The 23,746-nt window shown below is 36.1% G+C and overlaps 1 protein-coding gene across 9 annotated transcripts in view; it reads left to right on the top strand.

Annotated features, from left to right (window-relative positions):
- The window catches only part of ARID1B (AT-rich interaction domain 1B), a 523,204-nt gene that overhangs the window by 479,049 nt on the left and 20,409 nt on the right, over positions 1-23,746 (top strand). For 6 of the 9 annotated variants that reach the window (XM_074309447.1, XM_074309444.1, XM_074309443.1 and 3 more), the window contains 6 exons: positions 6,182-6,291; positions 7,033-7,191; positions 11,877-12,086; positions 15,793-15,997; positions 22,275-22,413; positions 22,707-22,879. In XM_074309447.1, the coding sequence (XP_074165548.1) occupies positions 6,182-6,291; positions 7,033-7,191; positions 11,877-12,086; positions 15,793-15,997; positions 22,275-22,413; positions 22,707-22,879 (996 nt within the window). The remainder of the gene's footprint in view (positions 1-6,181; positions 6,292-7,032; positions 7,192-11,876; positions 12,087-15,792; positions 15,998-22,274; positions 22,414-22,706; positions 22,880-23,746) is intronic. The other 3 variants (XM_074309446.1, XM_074309449.1, XM_074309448.1) reach the window with 1 other exon arrangement.

Genomic DNA, 23,746 nt, shown 5'->3' with positions numbered 1-23,746 from the left:
TATACAACAACTATAAAACACTGTGTTTTATAACAAGTCAAAGAAAAACATGGTGGAATTAAAGATTGAGAATTCTTGAAATTCACATTTTTCCCACACCTTTTGCCTCCCTGGCCTTTATTGTTACCCTCACATTAAGGGAGAAAGAATGGACAGTGAACTCCCAACATGACATCCCACCTAATGTTTTGAGCTCTTGTTTTCAAGGAGCTCATCTAATTTAAAGATAGTATTGCTGAACTTCTTTAAATGTTTTCTCCTAGTAAGAATGAAAGAATGAAACTTGCTGGTCAAAAGAAGAGTGTTAGATTTTAGGTTGGTTTTGGTTTTTGTTTTGTTTTTGCTTTTGTTTTGTTTTGTTTTGTTTTTTTTAAGATAAATAGACCTCTCTTAATGTTAAACAGGAGGCCATTTCTTTCTCCCAGAAACATACTTTTATATTTGAGATGGAAAGTGAAAAGCTATTGAGCAGTGGCCCATTAGGAAAAGGTTTACTTTCCCCCTACTAGTGCTGTCCCAGGTAATGTTGTAGTTGGGTTTTGTCGTTATATGTTTTGTCTGGCTTGCTGAAATAAAATTACTTCTGAGCATTGAAACTGCACTATAAATTCTGATGTGCTATTAGCAGTAGTCATTTTCCCCCTTTTTTCTTTGGCCCCCAGAGCTGTAAAAATAACCCACAACAAACAGATGGCACAGTGCCCTGCCTTAGAAGATTTATGTATTCCTAAGGAATAACCAGTTTAAAGGAAGATTCACAGAGAGGGGAGTTTTTTTTTTTTTTGTTTTGTTTTTTCTTCTCCTGTTCAGATAATTCAGCCATTCGTTATTTCATACAGAGGAAATCTGTTCAATGCAAGGCCATTTATCCTCCCAGTCTTTTGTATGGGATAGTCATACACTTTTTATTGCTTTGTGCATCTTGAAATATTGGATTTTTAATAATTTAAACATTTATCAAATTTTTTTGCCTGCCCATTGGTGAAATTTTGTTCCAGTTTTATTAATTCAGAGGCTACCTGATGGAAAGCAGAGTAATTATAAGATGTACCAGGAGTATTATGTGTTTAACATTTCCTATGTATCTCTGTGTACATTCTTGGATATGGATTGTGTTGAAATTTCAGAGAAAGAACAGAAAAGACAAAAAGAAACCTGGAACATGCATTACAAATGTTAGGGGTTTTTTTTTGTTTGTTTTGTTTTTTAATGTATATAAATTCTCTTAATGGGGGACAGAGATTAATTCTTCCCATCCCAGAATGGCAGAGATCAGTCCATCAGTCTTTTTTGCCAAAGGCACATGGAGATGAGCTTCTAGTGGTAATAGAAAAGCAGTTTCTGTTTCAAGGGGCACATTTAAAGAGAGGAAAGCATATCCAGATGACGACTAAGACCAGAAATAGGATTTTCCTAGATAGTGGCTTGGGTGACTGACACTTCAACAATTTCTTTGCTTGGTTAAAACAGTATGGCAGTTAAAACAAATGTGCTTTAGATAGTATACAGGGCCCAAAAAAAAAAAAAAAAAAAAAAAAGCCTCTTGTGTAGTGACAAATTGTTACAGGCTTCAGTGAGCAAGTAATTATTTAAATAGAGTCAGTGTGAGTACAAATGTGACAACTATTTCTTCACTTATAATGCCAGGGGGGAGAAGGATGGTAAGCAGTAGGGATTTTTTTTCCCCTATAAAGGAGATATTTTTATCATTTGGGAGAAAAAAAACATAATTGTTAATAGTCAAGACAAAATTGCAAGTCCTTTGAACCTTGTTAAATACAACCTTGTATAGCACTTATATTGATTGGTTTCTGTTTATTTGTGTTTCATTTTATAGCGTTCATTAATTGGAGCCTTGTCTGAATATAAGCTATCATCTTAAATTAAGCTCTATCTAAATTCCACAAAATGTAGTTCAGCACTTGGCCCTCCAGAAATCACCTTCTATACCAAGTAGAGCACTCTTTGATCAAGGGAGCTTATAGATAGTAAATAAGCAGTACTATACTCATGTTCCTCTGTAGCTGAGCCATCTGGTGTGGAACCACTTACTCATGCCTTTCAATTCAGCTGAATCTCAACACTTAACCAAAGCACTTTTCAAATCTAAACACGACTTAAAATGTTGAATGACTTAAGTCATTTTCTGTTAGAAAAACTCAATTCTGTTGTCCTCTCTATGGTGTCTCATTGAGGAGACTTGTGGCTTAGTAGACTTTCTAGAGTCATGACCACTAGCTCTGCCTACTGGTACTTATCATGTACTTTGAAATATGAGAAAAGTCTGTCAGTAGGACATGTATCTCTGGGACGTGCATAATGATTTTCATCTTAAGGTTGTCAAGTACCTCTTGTAAAGGATGATGGTGGTCGCCAGAATATTTCCAAGTAGTTTAATATCTTACCCCCCTCACTAAAAGAAAAAATAGAAAGAAAAGGTACTTGACAAGAAATGAACTTCAGTAAGAAGGTAAACCACTTGATTAAACATGGGGATGAAACCTCTTACCCCAAGGGGAAAATAAATGTGCTGATACATAGAGTATGTTAGTGTGGAAAAGAAGAGAGGCTTTTTCCAGTGCTTGCTGATCCGGTGAGAGAGAAATTTTTCTCCAGGGCTATCCAGGCTTCTTTGTAAGCAATACATTAGCTTTACTTTATATTTGCCACATATAAAAATAGATGAGAGGGATATACGCACAAAGACAGATCCTTTCTGTGTTTTCAAAAAGAAGGAATAAAATATATATATTTTGCAGAGTATGGTATGTTGTATTATTGTCCATGTAAAAGAAAACAATGGTCTGTATATTTCTAGGCATGTTTCACCATCTTTAGGGAATGCTATTGTAGCCTTGAGGGGGAATCAAGGGAGTTGGAAAGGAATGAATGTTTAGCTTCAGTTTTACTCATGTCTTATATTCTTTATGGTCTTTTTGAATATATTAAATCCAGAATGGAATAGCTACTTTAGGACCTTGACCCACACTTTCTTTATGAAATCATTCTAGCTCTTAAATTTCAATGGTAAAGCCAGAGGCTAGTACTTGAAACCCAGTCACTGAATGCATATGGCACTTTTTTGCAGTCACAAAATTTTTACTGTCCTTTTTTATGCATGCACTTTACATACTAGATTACTTGTGTCGATAGTATAAGGAAGACTGTGCCTTGATTTAACACACCTTTATATAATGGTGGTGGTCTTTTTCTTCTGGGAAGAGGAAAAACAGTTTCCCTGGAGTACCATTACCCTAGGAATCTTAAGGATGTTTGCAGTGATTCATTGAGAATTCTGGTAAGAAGTCACGAATAAGCATTTCAGTAGAAAGCACTTAGAGAATCCACAGTAAAGAAAGACCGTGCTATCCATTTTACAAAAATACAATTTACATTTCAAGGCAGGTGTGCTAATTATGGCACATTACTCAGAATTAAACTGTATTCTAGTTCAACTCAAAATAAGAAATTGGGGCAACTTGAATATTTTTCTACTTTGAGAGCTGCAATATAAAAGGCAAAGAAAAACTCAAACTAATCAATTGATACTTATTTAAATTGTTTTTATGTGTCAGTATGATTTAACATATAGACATGATTTGTGGCAAATACTGATATGTTTCAAGTTTTATAATTGGTCAATGTTGAAAGGATTAAGTTATAACCTGAGAAAAACTGGACTTGTAGAAGGAAATGCCTCCATGACCTTACCACCCTGTAAAAGTCTGGAATTGAATTTATTGCCCTTTATATAATTTCCATTCAGTGAATAAGTAGCAAGGCCATCTTTTACAGCATACTTGGACACATATAAGCCTCTCATCCTGCATAGTCACCCTGCCTTTTTCTTCCTCCCACAAGAAAGGGTGTTTCTTTAATGTACAGACTTAACTAATTCATATCCTGCTAGACCCCCCAGAGATAGTTTCCGAAGGATAAAAATGCACAAAAGCGATCCACTGCTCAGAACAGCTAGGCTTCTTGGTGTAATATCACTCAGCTGCTTTTTTGAGGTTTCACACACATTCACAAAAATAACAGCATTTTTAGCTGATCCCAATAGATTTTTCTCTGCAGCTGCATCACTTGAAAAAGCTTTTTGTTCCAGTTCTTAAAGTCTAAGTATTGAAAGTAATTTGGAGGGGGAAAAAAAGGAAAAATATCTCAATTATGATTTGTGTGTGTTGTGATGACTTTAAGGACTGACTGGGCTGCAAATGGGCTTTGAAAAAGAAGCCTATATAGCCACGGAAAATATAGGCCGTTCAGAACTGAATATTGAACATGCCGTTGTAAACTCTCATGGCACGTGGCTGGGTAGGCTTTTTGGCAGACCTATGGTCTCAACCTGCAGTGATGCTAAAGATATTAGCAAATTAGCACCAGAAAGCTTGCCAACTTATTCACCAGAGTCCTGCTCACTCTCTCACTGCTGTAATTAAAACTAATTATTTTATAAAACATAGTAATACATGAATATGTGCAATAATCATTTTGTAGTGGGCAATCTGTGAAATAGTTTAAGGTTTAGGTTTTTTTGTTTTCATTTTGTTTTGTTGTATTTTGTTTTTTGTTTTGGTTTTGTTTTTTAATTTTCTTTTTTGGCACATTGTACTGCATGTGTGCTGCTTGGTTAGGATCAGCTTTGCCTTTTGCAGAGAATATGAACGAGGTCCTGTACATTTGTGCTCAGGTTTGTTTCCTATTTTAAGTAAGAATTTGTTTTTGTTTTTTTCTGATTTTAGTCATTTATAAGTTTTATCCCTCTATCTCCTTTCCTCTTGTTATTCTCATATATTCCTCATTCTTACTTTCCCCTTTCACATTTGGTTTGTAGTCTCCTAAATAGTCCCAGTAGTAACCCAGTTTTGTGCAGCTGGTTTTCACAGGGGGGGGTGCTACGGGATTCAGCTGTTATTCCCCAGATACTTATACTGCTTCACTGTTTGGTTTTGCTTTTTCTTGTATTAGGAATGTAACACAATAAAGCCACATTTTAACCTAGAAATATCAGTTTGTATTTGCATCCAGTCTGTTGATACCAAGCACTTCTGAGATGAATAATTTCTCTCCATGAAATAGTAAAGTCTAGATAGATATTAATGAGTTCTGTGATCCTGTTATCTGTAGAGATTGCCTATAATACATATTTTGTATGTTAATCCTTACATAAGTATGAACCTATATCATTGATCTGTTGAGAAGTAGTTGGGGAATGGTAAGCCAAAGTGCTAAATTGGAATATAAGCCATGTTGGGGGGGAAAAAAATCAAGTTTTTTTTTTGTTGTTGTTGTTGTTTTTTTAATTCACTTGTGTTTGCTCCTTAATTGTAACTGAGATTTTGCAGTACAACAATGTAGAAGTTGAATTATTATGAAATGTAACACAATGATAGTTAATTTTATTAAATTATATATATTTTTTAATTTTAAACAGCAAATAACCACTTTTACTCTCTACCCCTTCAACTCTCTACCCCCCAATTGAGAACAAATGAAAAACAAAACTCGTTACAAACATGTATAGTCAAGCAGACCAGATTCCCCCATATCCCCACAAATGTATATCTCACATTTCATTCTGAGTTCTTCACTTCTCTTTCCTATTTCATCACTAGGCCTCTGGAATTGTAATCAGTCATTATGCTGACCAGAGTTCATTAGTCTTTTAGTCTTTCAAAGTTCTCATCTTTATATGGTAGTTCATTTAAAAAAATCTTCCATTCTCCAAGTATATTCCCCATATTCTCACCAGCATTTTACTAGTTTAAGAAAACTTTTATTTAGTACTTTGTTTTGTGTACGACCACGGCCTACTTTTTTTGTTATTGTTATGACTATGAAAGAAGATAACGGATGGATGGATAGGTAGGTAAATCGATAGGTAAAAGTGAACACTTTGATATGATGATGGTAGATAGACTGATAGATTACAACAGACAGACTGACGTGATGATAGATTAGAAAGGTACAAATTGGTCTTCAACGTGTAAAGATGATTCTTAATTTTTGTCCAGTAAAGATTGCTTAAATATAGTGTTTTCATTTCAAGGGTACGTTTTCCAAGGTTACGTATTTTTTATTTCTTCAAGGGAAATACTTCACTTCACAGCATGCATTAGCAGGCAGCGCTTGCAAACCATATGTATAATCCTAAACTTTTTCTCCTGTTTTCGATTAGCATCTATGGGTCTTGCAGATATGATGTCACCTGGTGAGTCCAAATTGCCCGTACCTCTCAAAACAGATGGTAAAGAAGAAGGCACTCCTCAGGCTGAGAGCAAGTCAAAGGTATTTTCTCCCTCTTGTGCACGTGGTGTTGGTTTGGCCGAGCAGGAGGCTGCCATGTTGTCCTTTCTTCTCTGGATCTGGCCTTCCCCTTTTTGTTTCCTTTTCATTTCTTTCTCTCCCGCATGTCTTTTCCATTTGTGTGCAACCTATTTGTTTTCTTCTTTTTTTTTTCCTCATGGTGTGGATCTGAAAGTTACTAGTTCTTATGGCATTTAACTCATGGGGGAGGAGGGAATAGGGAGCAAACCAGATGAAGAAACGCTTGGGAATTTGGGGGTGGGGGTAAGAAGGGATCTTGCCTGGTTTTGGACTTGCAGCCATTTTCCTCTGCCTTTAGTTTATAGCTTTCTGTTTTGGCCGCCTCAGCAGCAACAACATACTTAATATTTTGCTTTCTCACCTTATTTGGCAAATAAGGTGATCAGCTTTTTTTTTTTTTCCTTTCTTTCATAAGGGGAAACCCATGCTTAGCATTCCATATTAGCTTGAAATAAGCATGGTGGCTTAGTGGACTTTATCCAAGCATCCAGCAAACTTACCAAGTTATACTAATTAAGAATGTTGTTTTAATACCTTTATATATTTATGTGTATGTGTCTGTGTCTGTATTTGTCTCGCTTTATATATACGTATTATATATAAAAATTGGTTAGTCTGTTTTACTGGATGTACTTTTTTGTTATTTTAAATAAAGTTTGCCCTGCCTTTGTCATATTTTTTTTTTTTATTCCTCTACCACAGGATAGCTACAGCTCTCAGGGTATTTCTCAGCCCCCAACCCCAGGCAACCTGCCAGTCCCTTCCCCAATGTCCCCAAGCTCTGCTAGCATCTCCTCATTTCATGGAGATGAAAGTGATAGCATTAGCAGCCCAGGCTGGCCAAAGACTCCATCAAGCCCTGTAAGTGGCTCTGGTTTTTGTTTTGGTTTTTTGGGGATTTTTGGTAATTCTATTTTAATGCTTGCTTGTTTGTTTGTTTTATTTTAAAATATATATATAGTATTTATCCATGAAAGGATTATATTTACTTATAATATATTGTTAATAAGTGAATAAGTTTATGTGTATCATAGAAGTTTGAATTCTGCTAGTTAAGTAGCTGTTATAAGGAGGCAAGCATTCTTCTCATGAGTCACCACTGTACAAAGCATGCTGAATGTGTTTATAAGGAGAATCCATTTTTGTTACTAGGTCCAAACTCTTTCATACAAGAAACTTCATTAAGTGTTCGGTTCATTGTGCACTTAGAGAAGATTTTTAAAATGAGGTGTTTCTTCTGTTATAGGAGAACTAATAGCAGCCATGGTGTAAATTACAAGCTCGGCATCTGAACTAAGTCTTTTATGGGCAGTTCAGCCTCTGAAACATCTTATTTCCAAATTGCCTATCTGAAAATGCAAATATTACAATCTTGGGGCACAGTTTAGCATAATATCAGTTGTGCATTGTTTCAATCCATTTGTCTGAAATGAACAAAAAGGCTGGGGAAAAGTTAATGCATGTGTATTTTTAGAATGGTACTTTTTAGATGAATAATGTTTACGTACATTAGAATCGGGTTAGGTAGAAAAATTTGTATCCTGCACAGCAATGCAAATACCCTTGAAATTAAGCAGTGGTTGCCAGATGAAATACAAAGAACATAAATGTTAATGTAAGTTCAAGGGAATTTTTTCATTTTTACTTTAAATATTCATTTGGCCATAGGTAGGTTTAGGACATTTTTTTCTCAACAGAAAAATTAATTTTGTGCTCTCTCTAGAAGAATAATAGTTCTGTTATAACATTTTATTTTATATTCAGATGAATAATAAAAAGCACTTTAAGAAACTTTAATATGCAATTACCATATGAAGATGTCTTAATTAACACCCTAAGTTTTGTATGAAGAGCACCGCTTACGAAGAGCAACTTGGAGATGATGAAGAATCTAACGTAGATTCTGGCAATCTAGTCAAAACCCAGAATGGAGGCTGCTATTAATTATCTCATTAACTGATTTAAACAGAACTGAAGGTTAAAGGAGTTGATTATTTCAGAAAGTGTGTATAGAATTCACATGGATCTTCAGTGTAACCAGCATTTTCCTTTTAAGAGGAAGAACGAAATGGCCACAATCTTGGTCACTTTATCCTAAAAGACATGTTTCGTTTCCCAAACAATGGAGAAAAAATGGTCTTTAAACCTCCTTGGGAAAACTAATAGCAAGGGAGAAGAGTGCACCTCCTTAATTTTGATGTCTTTGTGTTATTTGCTTTGAGTCTCAGAAGGCAGTCAACATTGTGTTTGGTTTTTCCATCTTCTTTCCTGTCTTTTTTTTTTTTTTAATCTTTTAGAATCAATAAAACTGTAAGCTTTCAAATGGAATTTATACTTTATTTTTAGAAATTGACCCAAGGTATGAAATAAAAAATGCAAGATGATAGCCTTATAAACCAAATAACTAATAAAATATACATTGATAGATCTATGTATTCAATATTAACCAGTGCTCCCTTACTAGTAAGCAAAATGTACTATTATTACTTAATTTTTATAGTATCCCTCTACAGGGATGCTGGAGCAAAAATGAATTAAGAACCACAGTTTTATCCTGCAGTCTAAGAATACTGAATTATTTGTTACATCTTGTATTTAGAAAATACTTTCTTTTTGCTTTTTCAAAGCACATTTGCCTATTAGTCACACCCATACCACAAATTGTTGCTGTTTATAAAGATTTATAAAAGTTCTTAGCCTTAGTGACAAATAAAAGCACTGTTCAATAGTGAAACCAGGTGAGAGAGTACTCCATACTCACAACATCCCACTCTTTTGAATGAGATGTTAAGAACAGTAACAAAATAAATTATAAATGAAATGCATAGAATTATCTCTAATGTCAAATAATTACAAATGTATGAAATTCATTAGTTCTTCAACTGCAGACTCTGACCGGCATCTCATGTTTCCAATACCCTTTAATCTAAATAGAGGACTGAAAATGCAACAAGTGTCAAGATATTTTATGCAATGTTATGTAATTAATGCATATTCTAAAAATGAAAATTTTTACATTCACACACACACACACACATACCCACATATCCTCCCTCCCCAAATGATCACTTGGATATCTGGTGGAAAATGCAGAAGTATCAGTCTATCTTTAGAAGGTGTTTAAAGTGTTACAGACTTAATTTAATTATATTCTCCTCCCTCTCACCCAAAAAAAAAAAAAAAAGACCATGCTACTGTCTTGTAATTTTTCAATATCTTCTAGCTTTGAGTCTTCATATCAGATAGTCCTAAAAAATGTGTTAGTTTTTTATTTGTTTAGTCAGGTTTCTGCCAAAAGACATTATTTCAAGGCAAGTGGGTACAATTTAGGATACTGAAATAGTAATTTGGTAAATGCTGCCTTAATGGCCTAAAAATTTAACAGTCATTCCAAAAAGATTCTACTTTGCTCTCCCGGCCTAAACAGGTATATATTTTATTTATACTATGAAAAAATCCTAGCACCAAATAAGTATATGTTGAGCCTGATAAATTTTGATATGGAGTTGCTCTTTGTTTCCCCATACTGTTATTTTTATAATGCTTTTTTGGTGTGCTGAATCCCTAATGAGTGTAGTCACTAGTTAGTTAAATAAGCAGACTTAGAGGTTTCAACAGCCACATAGTTATTTAGAGAACATTATCTATTCCCATTCTTCAGCCATTTATGTTAGCTGATCATTATAACTCTTTTATGTACACCTGCTAAATCAAGACCAAATATTTTGATTCTATTTTTCTCTGTATTTCAGTAATGCATAACTTCATGCTCATTTTCAGACCAAATTAAATTCACTTTTCAAAGTACAAAGAAGTGTGCTATGGAAGTATTTTTGCAAATATTAATTTTTTTTAACAAATCAAAACCAGCAGAATTTTCCTAACTTTATAACAAGAATGTTTTGATTTACACAAAGTTTACATGGCAAGTTGATGTAGGGTAAGGAAGAGCCAAGATTAAAACTAAAAATTCATAATTACTTATATTAGGTTGCCTGGCCCCATACGTTTCATGCCAGGATTCTCCTTTAACTATAGAATGAGATACTCTGTACCACAGGGCACTTATAGGACATTAGAGAAGCTGAGTCCTAGACTAGTAGTATACCATTGAAGCACATAAATAACTTATTAATAAAACTATTTGCAGGAGACATCGCTGAACATCAACCCTTTAATTCCATTGCTTTCATAACTCTTTATCAAGATTTTGGATGGCCAGCTGGAATGAGAGCTAAAACAGAGGGGTCAAAAATAAGTTGGTGGGGCCCTCAACATTCCCAATTCAATCAGAACTAGGTAAAAATGCAATTGGGAAATACTACCAAAATAAAAATACAGTAGAACATGAATAATCCTATTGTGGTTTTCCAAGTCAATATGCTGCCTGCAGGTATCCCTCTATATAAGATTTAGTGCTCTCTGTTAATATCACCGATCTAGAATTCTCAAAATCAATTTCTTTTCTGCCATGATGCTGGAATGATGTCAGGGATTTATTTGATCTTTTTAGATATACCTTTGAGTAAACCGTATGAAAAGGTATATAGAAATTAATGTTCTCTCTTATACTTAGATCAACATAGAAAAGGTACCTGAAAAAAAATTTAACTGTAAGAGTGTGGAAAGTAGGTATCATTCTAGTAGAAGTTTAACTTCCTTTTTGGCAGTGTATTTGTACTCCTGTGTCAGAACCCACCTTTTATTTGGGTGTGTTACATCTATACTTTGTTCTCTACACTAGTTTTTCACTGAAAGTACTTTATTAGCTTTATTTTCTCCCCCCTCTCCACACATACACACACACACACACACACACACACACACACACACACACACACACGAGTTTAGCTCCTCTCATCTTGACACAATGGTTAGCCAATAAACACGTATTAAGATTCGTTGTGTGTCAGGCAATCAGCACTGAGAAAAGCAAAAAAAAGCAACTCCTGCCATAAGGAGCTCACACTAATAGGAGAAAACAACATGAAAACAACCATGTACAGAGAAGATATACAGACAAATTGTAGATAATCATCAGAGAGAAAGTTTTAAATGTGTTAAAGAAGTAGAAATAAGGAGGAAAATTTGTGACAATCCTGTCATATCAGGCCATTGAGTGAAGTGATGTTTTTGAGGGGAAGAAGGAAGGGAGCTCAGAATTTTGGTTTATTGCTCAGAAATTTAGTTTATTGCAATGAACCACAATTTTTTTTTTCCTAATCAAAAAAAATTAAAAATGTCATGAGGCCTTATCAAAAACTTGCCTTCTGGGATTCAACGCTTTTATATCAATGAGTTAAAGTTACTCATTTCATAAACAGGGGACTTTGGGCCCTTTAAAATCAAATAAATTCTTAATTAATAAAATGTATTGTTTGTGCCTGAACTAGTAGCCTTCATTCCTAACTGTTGTGTGATAGCAGTAGTTTGTTTTATATCTTCTTCTTCTTGTATGTGTTGTGAGTTCCTTACTATTGTCTTACTCTTCCCTTCTCCCTCCTCCTGCCCTTACCCCATCTCCAAATGCACTCTCTGTGCTTTAGAAATCAAGTTCTTCTACAACCACTGGGGAGAAGATCACGAGGGTGTATGAGCTGGGGAACGAACCAGAGCGCAAGCTGTGGGTGGACAGATACCTGACTTTCATGGAGGAGCGAGGCTCACCTGTGACCAGTCTGCCAGCAGTGGGCAAAAAGCCCCTGGACCTGTTCAGACTCTATGTCTGCGTCAAAGAGATTGGTGGTTTGGCACAGGTAAGGAGAGACAAGGTGCTGATTTTTATAGTGTCTCAGGGGCAAAGAGGTTTATGTTCTCTGGTTTTCTGTCATTTTATCAAAAGTAGGATTTGGATGAAAGCATTGATGGCACACTGATGAAATCAGGTGACAGAGAGCTGGAAGAGATAGATGGCTAATATGTTGGCTGAGAGGATCCAGAAATTTCAGCTGGCTTGAAAGATGGCTCCATGTTAATAAGATAACATTTGATTATATAGTCTTTCACTTGAATTGAAACTAGTCTAAGAGTGGACTAGAAATTTTGTTTGAAAATTATCTAGGAAATATTTCTTTGTGGATTACAATTTCACTGAGTTCACAATGTCACATGGAAGTAAAAAAAAAAACTAGCACCATTTTAGGTTTTATTAAGAGACATGTTATCAAAAGAAAGAAATTCATTTAGTCAGCCCACATATAGACCCCTGTGGTCAGTTTTGCATGCATGCTCAATGAGAGATACTATACCACCTGAGAATTATTAGAAATAATTTGGAATATTTAGCCTAGGATATCATATATAGAATGCTAATTAAGACTTTTCTTCTCAGCTCCAGAGAGCAAAACTAGGGCCATCAGGTAGAAATTGTAGTAAAGACAGATGAAGACTCATTATAAAACTTTCTGACAATTAGCTACCCAACTATTCCTGGTGTCAGAGTAGATTTCTCCAAAGCTTGAGCTTTTCAAATGAAGTCCAAATGACCACTTTTTAACCTTTTTATAGAGAAGCATCTGCACAGATATAGACTGAATTTGACTAAATGGTTTTCTGAGATTCTGTGATTTTTCTAATTGCTTCATTTTTCACGTGTGTTCACACACACACTCACACTCCCAAAAGTTTTAGTGCAAATGATAAGTGTCAAACTGCCCTGAAGAGGCTCTACCCTGTTTGTACTCTACATGGTAATTTGCAAAGACATGAAAATGGGAATAAATATATTTTTGTACAACAACAAGGATACTGGCCTGACCAAAGAGCGTGATATTTTTATGGATTGGTGAGGAGTTTGAAGAGTCTTAAGAAAAAGAACCAAGCCAGATTTTAAGTTATTCCTTAAGACAGACAAAGGAGTTAACATCTAATAAAATGGTAAATGGAGAAACTTTGAGGATTTTAATCAGTTGTTGTTCAGTCATTTCAATTGTACCTAACTTCATCACCCCATTTGGGGTTTTCTTGGCACAGATGCTGGAGTGGTTTGCCACATCCTTCTCCAAGTCATTTTCTAGATAAAAAACAGAGGCAAACAGGATGAAGGGACTTGTCCAGGGTCACACAGCAAGGAAGTGTCTGAGATCAGATTTAAACTTGGGAAGATGAGTCTTCCTGAGTCCCAGAATTATCCATTATGTCACCTATCTGCCTCCTACCCCTCCCCTTTTTGTTAATCACTAGAATAATCATTCCAGTAGCACTATAGAGGATAAATGGAAGAGTCCTTAAGGTCATAAATGGTGGTTCTCCAAGTATTATAGTAATCTAGACAAATGAAGAGAAATAGAGAAATGCAAAATGCATCTTGGAGGAGGAATTAATTGGTAAGACTTGGTCACTGCAGAATGGAAAGTACGAATAAGAAGCATCATTCAAAACTAATATCTTAGTTTGTAGCCTTGGGTCACAGGAAATATGATTTGTACTATTGATAGAAACAAAAAAATAGAAGAAATTATTTTTTCATAGAAGGAGAGAGTGAATACATACCATTACATAAAAGCTCTAAGTAAAGCCTGTGATTATCAAACCATCAGAGGGCCCCCCCCCCCAAAAAAAAAGTTCATGAGTATATTTCAGTAGAAGTCAAGGTAAAGAAAAATCAACATGTGAAGATTAAGATTCTGAGATTTCTCTCTGATTTCTTGTGTTTATTTTTATGACTTTTAAACACTTGCCATTGTTTTCAGAATAATTCCTGGAATCAATCTTTGAATGGAAGTATATAGCATGCAAAGTTTTAAAAAACTTCAGGTTATTACCATTGAGGTTTAAGTGGAATAAAGAGCTGCATTTTTAGTTATGCATCTGTTAAAAAAAAAATCAAGGTCCTCTTGGGAACTCCCTTTCCCTTTTCTATTTTGCCACCCCAATTCTTCAATCACTTTCTTTTGAGACTTCCAAGTACACTTATAGACTAAAGTAAATGTAGAAATTGCCCATAAGTAAATTTAGAAATTGTTGGAACACCTCACCCTAGCTATTTTCAGCAAACAGTATGTATAACCAACTGAAGTCTACAAAGGGGAGTCCTTGCTGGCCTAGCTAATGAGGCTTATTTGAATGTAGCTGGATGGCACAGTGGTGGAGAACTGGGCTGGCACTGCCATCTTCCTGGCATGATCCCTACCTAGTGGGCCATCAGATATGGTTGGGAGCAGGTGCTGCATATTTATCAGTTCGCAGCTTTGCATTTCAGGGTGTCCCAAGCAGCGTTCTGTTTACCATTTCTGAGGCAATCCACAGGCCTGCTGTTTGTAGCCTTGTTTTAAATGCCAAAATACTGGGCATTTAGACATTGAGCGTTTCTCTGAGCATTATGCAGTTTGTTCATTATGCACCACTTAGAGCTAAGTAAATGGGTATAAAGAGCTTTGTGACAAGGTTTGGATCCTAAAATTTAATATTTTATGAAAAACTGTTTCCTTAACCCTTCAAATGCTGTTGGGTATAACAGGTCTATCAAAAGGCCAAATATTCTCCAAGTTATTTGCAAATCCTCATGTTTTATTTATTGATTTGAATAACCTTTCATAAAACTCTACTCCCCAGAGGCAACTAAAAGGTTAAAATATTATCCAAACCCTTTTTTTTTTTTTTTTAATCATGATTTTTCCTTGCAATTATATTCTGCTTTAGCCTAAATTTAAAAGGAGAAGCATATCATTCCTTGGTTTCACATGATGAGGGATATAACAGCAGTTCACTCCACAAACATAAATTGTACCCCCCAACCACACTTAAGTTGACAATTTTAATAGAGCCCCACTCAGTGCATTAAATGGTATATCACTATGTCTTAAAGCCACAGTTATTTAGTAAAGGGCCCAATTCCTGGTGAATCTTGTCTTCAGTACGGCATTGATCAATCCCCCAAGAAAGCCTCAAGTGGCAGGACATGAGCCAAGAATTACAGACTTATCCTTCTGGCAGCTCGTGGCTATTTGGGAGGAAACACTGTTTTTTCATATCAATGCTCAAACGCTTAAATTGCAGAATAGTGCTGCTGTTATTGCTTTTTTAAATTAGTTTTTAGAACTTTTTTTTTTAATTAGAAGAGGGCGGGAGTGTGAGTGAGAGCATACATTTGTTCAGAGATAAATTGCTCGCTAGGAGCAGCACAAGCCCTGGATGAGTGCAAAGCATTAGAAGAAGCATCAGGCAGAAGGCTCAACAAGCAAAGCTTTTTATGTAGCTATCAGCAGGTTCCTTAATGGTTTTATAACTGTAAATGCTGTCTATGCACTACTGAGTGGGAGTAATGAGCATTAGTTAAAAGAGGCAAATAAAAAAAAAAAAAAAAAGTAAACCAAGACATTAAGTGCTGTTTTTTTAAACTTTTTTTTTGTGTGTGTGTGTGTGTGTAGTATTTGGGGGGGGTTGCTTTTTTGGGGGGGAGGGTCTTATTCTAAACAAGCCCCTTCCCTGCAAACCAATGATCTTGCCATTTATTTTGTCTAGGTTAATAAAAACAAAAAGTGGCGCGAACTAGCCACCAACCTGAATGTGGGCACTTCTAGCAGTGCAGCCAGCTCCCTGAAAAAGCAGTATATTCAGTACCTGTTTGCCTTTGAGTGCAAGATTGAAAGAGGGGAGGAGCCCCCTCCAGAAGTCTTCAGCACTGGAGATACTAAGAAACAAGCTAAGATTCAGCCGCCATCTCCTGGTAAGTAGGAGAACAACAGCCGTTTGTGTAGGAATAGATGCAGCCAGCATGGTTGATTACCCCTACATCACAATGGAGTACCTACAATGTATTAGGTGCCATAAGCATCTCCCAAAACCAGAATCTCTACCTTGGGCACATGTGTACTGCGAGAATCAAGACCAAAAAAGCGAATGAATGCCTTTTCCCATATTATCTCAGTTGTGATTTAGGGATAGTGATCTTAGATTTGGGAATATGAGATTTTTATTTATTTATTTTTTGGTGATGGTGATGGTTTCAGTTAACTTAAATCCTGAAGAAGTGATAGAGAGAAGAGATACCGAGCACATGGTGGAAAGTGCCCACCACTCCCAGTGAGACCCAACCAGATTAAACAGATTTAACAAAATAAGGGAAAATACAGTGGGTCATAGATAACATTAATCGACAGTTTTCTAAGTCAGTATGCTGTCCGCGGGGATCCTTATAGGGGTTCAGTGCCTGAGTCTGATACCTGTGGTGTGAAAAGAGCTTTAGAATTTGTAATCTGGGAGTAGTTCACAGTTTAATGCTATAGGCTTTAGAGTTATAGATTAATAAACTGTATACTCTTATCCCTTCATTCCCTACCCACCTTTTTTTTTTCAATATTCTGTCAAAATTCCTCTATAAAATTAGTGATTATATCTTGTTTCTCATTAAACTGCTTTGATATTTTTCTCTTTTGGATCATCTCTCTGTTTCTGAAAAGACCTGTAGAATTCTAACATCTGGGGAATTAAGCCACAAGGTCGCTTTGGATGAAAAAAGTCTGCTGAGCTATGAAATAAGTCATTTTCATTGTCTTCTTGGCGGGAGACTACTGGCAAACTAAAAAAAGTGGGCCTAACCGTCAATGCAGTGTTTCTTTTTCTTTTTTTCTTTCTTTTTTTTTTTTTTTAAATTATACCAAAGAAGCAATTTTAAGGAATTCAGTACACTGCTCCGGTGAAATGTCATGAGGCCATTTTATTGTTCTTGTGGTTTGGTTTTGTATTATTTTGGTTTTTGAGGAGCACCGTCTTTGCCCTAGATCTCAGACATTCTGAGTATCATTCTTCACCTTGCCATAAATCTGACCTGACCATCTCATCTGACTTGGGTCTCAGTCTTGTGTCTTTTCTCTTAAATTAAAAGATTTTATCAACTCATTACTTGTGATCAAAGTGAAGTCATTTGAGAGCCTCAAAGGTATGACAAGAATATAAGTTGGCAATCATGAGCTTGTAATCAGTAGTATAGCAATAAGAGCAGCAGCAGCAGCAGCAATGGTAGTTTCTCTTCTCTTTCATAAGGGAGTTCCATCTTTTTCTCAGTACTTCCTGTTCTGTTGTCTTTTGTTGTCCCAAGTTTTGAGAAATGATAATGGGTAAGAAAGCATCTTCTATTTGGAGCACAGTATTAGAAGATTTCCTTAAAGCATCCTCCTTAAAAGAAGCAAGAAAAAAAAGTAAAGACATTAAGTGCTTGGGGGAGGGGGAGCTTTAAACAAACCACTTAGCAGCAGACCAGAGATCTTGCCATTTATTTTGCCTAGGTTAATAGAAACAAGAAGCTGGCAACCAAGCTAAATGACTTTAATACAATTTTTCAAACTTTCTCAAGTGAAATGTCTTAGTGTTTTTCATGACTTTTTTCTGTCCATTAAGAATTGCAATGGATGCCAGGTATAAAGGGGATGGTCACATTTAAATTTTGTCCTGCACCACCTCGTCCCTGACCAGTTCTAAGCAATTCTTACTATCTGGTTTTAATCTGTTTCATTTTTGAAGTCACAACCTATTGTCTGAAAGACAGTATATTTTTCCAATATCTTTTCTCATGCATTGCAACTTTTAAACATTAAGCAGTAATTTTTTTTAAGAGAGAGTAAAGAGGAAAAATAATCACCTGTTGAAAAGGCAATTAACTATTTTTTTCAATTAACTATTTTTAAACAGGCAATTTTTCTGGCTGACATTTTGACACCTAAAGTTACACCTTGCATAGGACCATCAGGAGATCTTGAGGGCCACTCTTGATTTGGAATAAGAGTCCTTTAATTTTTAATGACTCGGCCCTAAGAAAAGTAGATCTTCCTCCTACCCCCAGCATCTCTGAATCTTTATTCATCATGTAATACCTTAAAAAACTTCAAAATCTAATTTAAAATTTTCCACAACATTACATTCAGTTCACAGAGTAAAACAAGCTGCCTATGAACAGCCCTGAAACTATTTTTTCCAAAATAATAACCCAGCAGGACATAGGGACCAAAGTGGGGATGTCTGCAAAGATCTAAAGGTTTGTTTTATTTGCCAGGAAAGAACTTGTGTCACTGAATGGTCTGCACTTGTGTATGGAGAATGGCTTTCCCAGTGTGCATCAGCTTTAGTACAAGAAATCCCGCTGAGGTATAGATGCTTCAGAAAGTATAGGGCCGGTTCCCTTAACAGTCAGCCCTTTCTCTTTTCCTTTTTTTTTTTTTTTTTTTTTTTTTTAAACTGCAGTTTATGGCAACATTATCGTTTTAACGCCACAAAAGAGCTAGGATTGCAGGTGTACTTCAGATAATCCATCCCTTTTAGTTGTCTAAATGGAGCTGAAGCCCTCTGGAACAGGAAGTAGACATAAAGGTTCCTGGTCTTAACCATTAAGTCGATACACATGAGGAAAAGCGCCTTACATAATGCACAAGCAGGCTAAATGGATTGAGCTGGGAATTGTGCTGCTTTCAAGACACTGCTTGACAGAACAAAGAGGAATGCCGGCCCTATATGATGGTGGTCTCATTAACAATTCCATTGGTTTCTTTCCTTTTTATGATTTTTTTTTCCCTCAGACAAGAAACATGTTTTAGGTTTTAGTGCTTAATATACAGATGCTCATGGTCATTTTTATGTCATGAAATTTTAACCCAGAAAGAGACACGTAGACCATCATCTAATCGAACCTTCTCATGCTAGGGAGGATGAAACCAAAAACCCCAGAGAGTTGCCAAGTATTTTGCTCAAGAGACTACACAGGGAGCTAATGGATGAACCTAGGACTAGTATCTGTATCTCTTAAATTTTCTTTGTTCTGGCACTTATTGGTCAGTGTACTAATGAACTAATCACCATTTGGGGAATTGAGTTGGATTCTGAATATATTCACTTGGTCAGAATCTCATAGGTTGGACCTTTAATTTTCGGGCAGCTAGGTGGCGCAGTGGATGGAGCACCAGCCCTGAAGTCAGGAGGACCAGAGTTCAAATCTGATCTCAGACACTTGACACTTCCTAGCTGTGTGACCCCGGGCAAGTCACTTAACCCCATTTCCCTCAGCAAAAAATAAATAAATAATTTTCAGCTAAAGTAAAATGTGTGCTGTACATATACCTTTTTGGACTTGTCTTTACCTAAGCCTTACAAATAAATAAATGAATTTATAAATATAAATATATTTTATGTATAAATATGAGTATATGAACATAAAAATAAATATATTTCTAAATATAAATATTTTTCCCCAATGTGAGAACCACTTTATATTTGTCTTCCTCTAGTTCGTTCTGAGTGATCATCATAATTTTTTCCTATATACTCATGCTGCAGTTATTACACGCAAAAAATTTGTTGCAAATAAAACTAAAATATTCTAAAGCATTATTGTTAGGAAATAATTAATGGTCAACCCTGTTAATTTTCAACTAAAGTAAAATGTGTGCTGTCCATCCACCTTTTAGACTTTTCTTTACCTATGCTTCACAAATAAATAAATAAATGAATGAATAAATAAGTTTTTAAATATAGATATGTTATATATATAAATATATATATATAAATAAAATAGAAATATATTTATAAATATAAAGTTTTCTCCAATGTGAGAGCCATTTTATATTTGTCTTCCCCTAGTTCATTCTGAGTGATCATAATAATTTTTTTCCTATATACTCATGCCACAGTTATTACACACAAAAAATTTGTTGCAAATAAAACTAAAATATTCTAAGGAAATAATTAACGGTCAACCCTGTTAATTTTCAACTAAAGTCAAATGTATGTTGTCCATCCACCTTTTAGACTTGTCTTTACCTAAGTTTTTTAAATAAATAAATGTTTAAATATAGATGTTTTATATATATATATGCATATATAAACATAAAATAAAATAGAAATATATTTATAAATATAAGCCTGTTTCTCCAGTGGGAGAGCCATTTTATATTTGTCTTCCTCTAGTTCATGCTGAGTGATAATCGTGATTTTTTCACCCGTGTACTCATGCCCCAGTTATTACACACTCAAAATTTGTTGCAAATAGAACTAAAATACTCTAAAGCATTGTTCTAGGGAAAGAATTAATGGTCACCCCTGGCATATGTGGAAACCACCCAGTTCCATTCCCAGTGCGTTCTAGCCCTCTTCCGTGTTTAAGTTGAAGCGTGTTGCACAGATCTCAGATAGAAATCCAGCAAGCCAGAGCCGGCCTTTACCCATCCTTTTGGACACCAGCAGCCAAAGGCTCGCACGTAGCCACTGCTGAGGGTCTGGCTATTGTGGCGGCGTTTTTTACACCGTGGGACTCGGATGACTGCTTTCAGAGAAGTAGAATGAGTCGACAAGGATGACGACGCCCAAGAAGGGCTTTAGGGGCATATGGCGGGGTCCGGCGGGGATCTCATTATAATAAACGCATAAAAGTTTTTGCCGAGGACCAGCTCCTGAGGTTGCCTTGGTAGCCAGGCTTGGGAGAAGGAGCCAGGGATGGGGTAAAAGAAGCCAGTCATTCAATTAGTAAGTCTGTAACCAAAAACCCATCCATCTTTGCTGGCAGGTGGCTGCCTGAATTTCTATTATTAGCTGACAGGTGATGTCACAGAACCTGTCATGGATCCAACTAGGGAATCCTCAGTGGAAGATAAATGAGAAAAGGGTCTGGGTTATAAACAAAGATGGCCTCTGATTGACCTCCATTCACTGCAGACCTGTGACATACCAGGCTCTCCTTCCCTTTCCCCATCCCCCTTTCCCCAACCCCAGTCAGAACTAGGGCACTGGGTTCGTGCTGTGTAAATTATCTTCCCAGCGTGGAGTCTGGCTGTTCAGTCTGAAGTATGTGAATGTACTTAACCTTCAATAACCTTTCCATTGTTTACTTTAGAGTATACATTTGTAGCTTCTGGCAAAAGGTAGGGATATCCTAGAGAGCCTGCCAGCCTTCTCTATTAATGGAGTTTCAAGAGGTTGCATTCATTTTTTTTCTTTCCTGAAAGGGGAAAAGAAACCGTTAAGGGAAAGAAAGAAATCCTGGCAAAGGGGGAGAATTTTCCCCTTTTTTATTAGCTGTAAATTTGAACAGTTGTAAATAAGGGTCATTCCCAAATCACACAGATTTGTAAGCCATCTTTCCAAGGAGTTGTGGATGCTATTTGCTCCTAATGATTTAAAAAGCAGGTTTCTTCTCTGCCACGTCTTAGAAGAAGGGGGATGCTGCTACTGCGACTGTTCTCTCAGATTTATGAAGGATTCCCCATCTTTCTTTCATTATTGACGGATTTTTCCCCCTCATTTTCATATTTCTTGGATTTTTACCTCCCTGGGAGCCATCTCTTAATAACAAATACAACAGAAAATTAGTTAGTAAAATGTTCTCTCCCATCTCATCTTTCTGTTCCCACTGGCACAAAATTGCTATGAAGGAACTGAATAAACTTTGTTGGACCTTCATCCCCTTCAGGGCCATAACTGGCTTTTATCCTAAGTCCGATAGAGATAAACGTGTAGGTTGCTAAAGATTTCTGAGTGAAACGTAATGATTTCCATTTTAGCTCCTAACTTTCATGGATGATACGGTCTTACTTTGAGTTCCTTAAAGTCGTTTTCCCCAAAAGTAAAATACACATCTCCACATGAAACAGAACCACCTTGATACACGATGTTTTATTTTATTAGGGACCCATCACATTTCCACTTGTTTCAGTTTGGATAGCAAGAAAGTAAAGAAGAGTCCCTTTATTTTTCCGAGATTCTCCTTGTAGCTTTGAGAAAGCAAGCTCAAGTTAGAGCCGTCATTCCAGTTATCACTTCAGAGTTTGGTTATTAAAAATAGCATCTTTTGCCTCTTTGTAAAGTATTCAAAGGTGAAATGACTTTTCCACCTAGAGGTTGAAAAGATACCGAAATATCAGTAGGCTTGTTATGATCTCATTTCATTGCTCGTTTCTGTGGGCTTCTCTCATGTTGGATAACCTCTCACCATTCCTTTCCTTTTATTTTGGTACCATCATCAGCGAATTCGGGATCCTTACAAGGTCCACAGACCCCCCAATCAACTGGTAGTAACTCCATGACAGAAGTTCCAGGTGAACTGAAGCCACCCACACCAGCTTCTACACCTCATGGACAAATGGCTCCCATGCCAGGTGGCAGGTACGTTAAGACTCACAAGCTACCCTTTACAGTGTCACTTATTGTCCTGCTGCTCCTAGCTCATTATTTAACTTTCCTAGAGCATCCTTCATAGAAAAAGAAATTAACAGTTTGAATGGTATTAGCTCTTAGAAGGCTAGTAACAACAAAATTCATTCCCACGGGCTATCCTGAAGGATTTTTTTTTTCCTATATCTAAAAATAAAATTCTGTGTGTCCTGATTCATTGCAGTACTTTGTGGTGGCAATTCCTTCCGTGTGTCACTGAGCTTTCATTTCCTCCTTCTGTCTAGGAACAGTGCAGTCAGCGTGCATGATCCCTTCTCAGATGCGACTGAGTCCTCATTCCCCAAACGGAACTCCATGACACCAAATGCACCGTACCAGCAGGGCATGAACATTCCAGACATGATGGGAAGGATGCCCTATGAACCTAACAAGGACCCCTTTGGTGGAATGAGAAAAGGTATATACTTAATGTAACCTGCACTGATGTAGTTACATCCTTTATCTTCCTGTCATACACCATCACCCAGTCTCTCAAAAGGAAAGACATTAAGTGGTTAACACACACAAAATCTTTTATATATACATCTATATTGTAAGAATGTTCATAAAATAAATACATAAATATTACATGTATATATGTTTTATGTACACATATGTATAAACATTTATATAATGTATATTTTTAATTGGATTGAGTAGCTAGGTGGCCCAGATAGGGCTTGGAATCAAGAAGACTCATCTTGAGTTAAAATCCATCCCCAGAACACTTAATAGCTATATGTTTCTGGGCAAGTCACTTGACCCTATTTGCCTCGGTTTTCTCATCTGTAAAATTAGCTAGAGAAGGAAATGACAAATCACTCCAGTATTTCTGCCAAGAAAAATCCAAATAGGGTCACAGAGAATTTAGACATGACTGAATAGCAGCAGCAACATATAAAAACCATTTATATAATGTATACTTTTGTCACATACCTATGCTCACACACACATAAGTTATTCATCATTTTCCACTATTATAGTAAGTGCTAGACAAGACACAGTCATCTCAGTCAACTGTTCCTTTCTAGTTTCTATGTAAGAAAGAGGAAGCTCAGTTATCATTTTCTGTGACCCTCTCCTACCTATAGATATGTCTTGCCTTTTTAAAAAATATAGTCCTTTTTTTAAGCAGAAAATTCTAAGAATATATATTAGTATTTCAAATACACTTTTCCGTGCATCTTTAAATCATATGTTCCCTAGTGCATTTAGGTATTGCCTTACAGATGCTGAACTGCTTCATATCAAGTCTGAAGATCAGAATGACATAGTACTGAAATAT

This window comes from Sminthopsis crassicaudata, chromosome 4 (assembly GCF_048593235.1).
Source record: "Sminthopsis crassicaudata isolate SCR6 chromosome 4, ASM4859323v1, whole genome shotgun sequence".
NCBI classification, from domain to species: Eukaryota; Metazoa; Chordata; class Mammalia; order Dasyuromorphia; family Dasyuridae; genus Sminthopsis; species Sminthopsis crassicaudata.
This window is presented reverse-complemented; position numbering and strand designations above follow the sequence as displayed.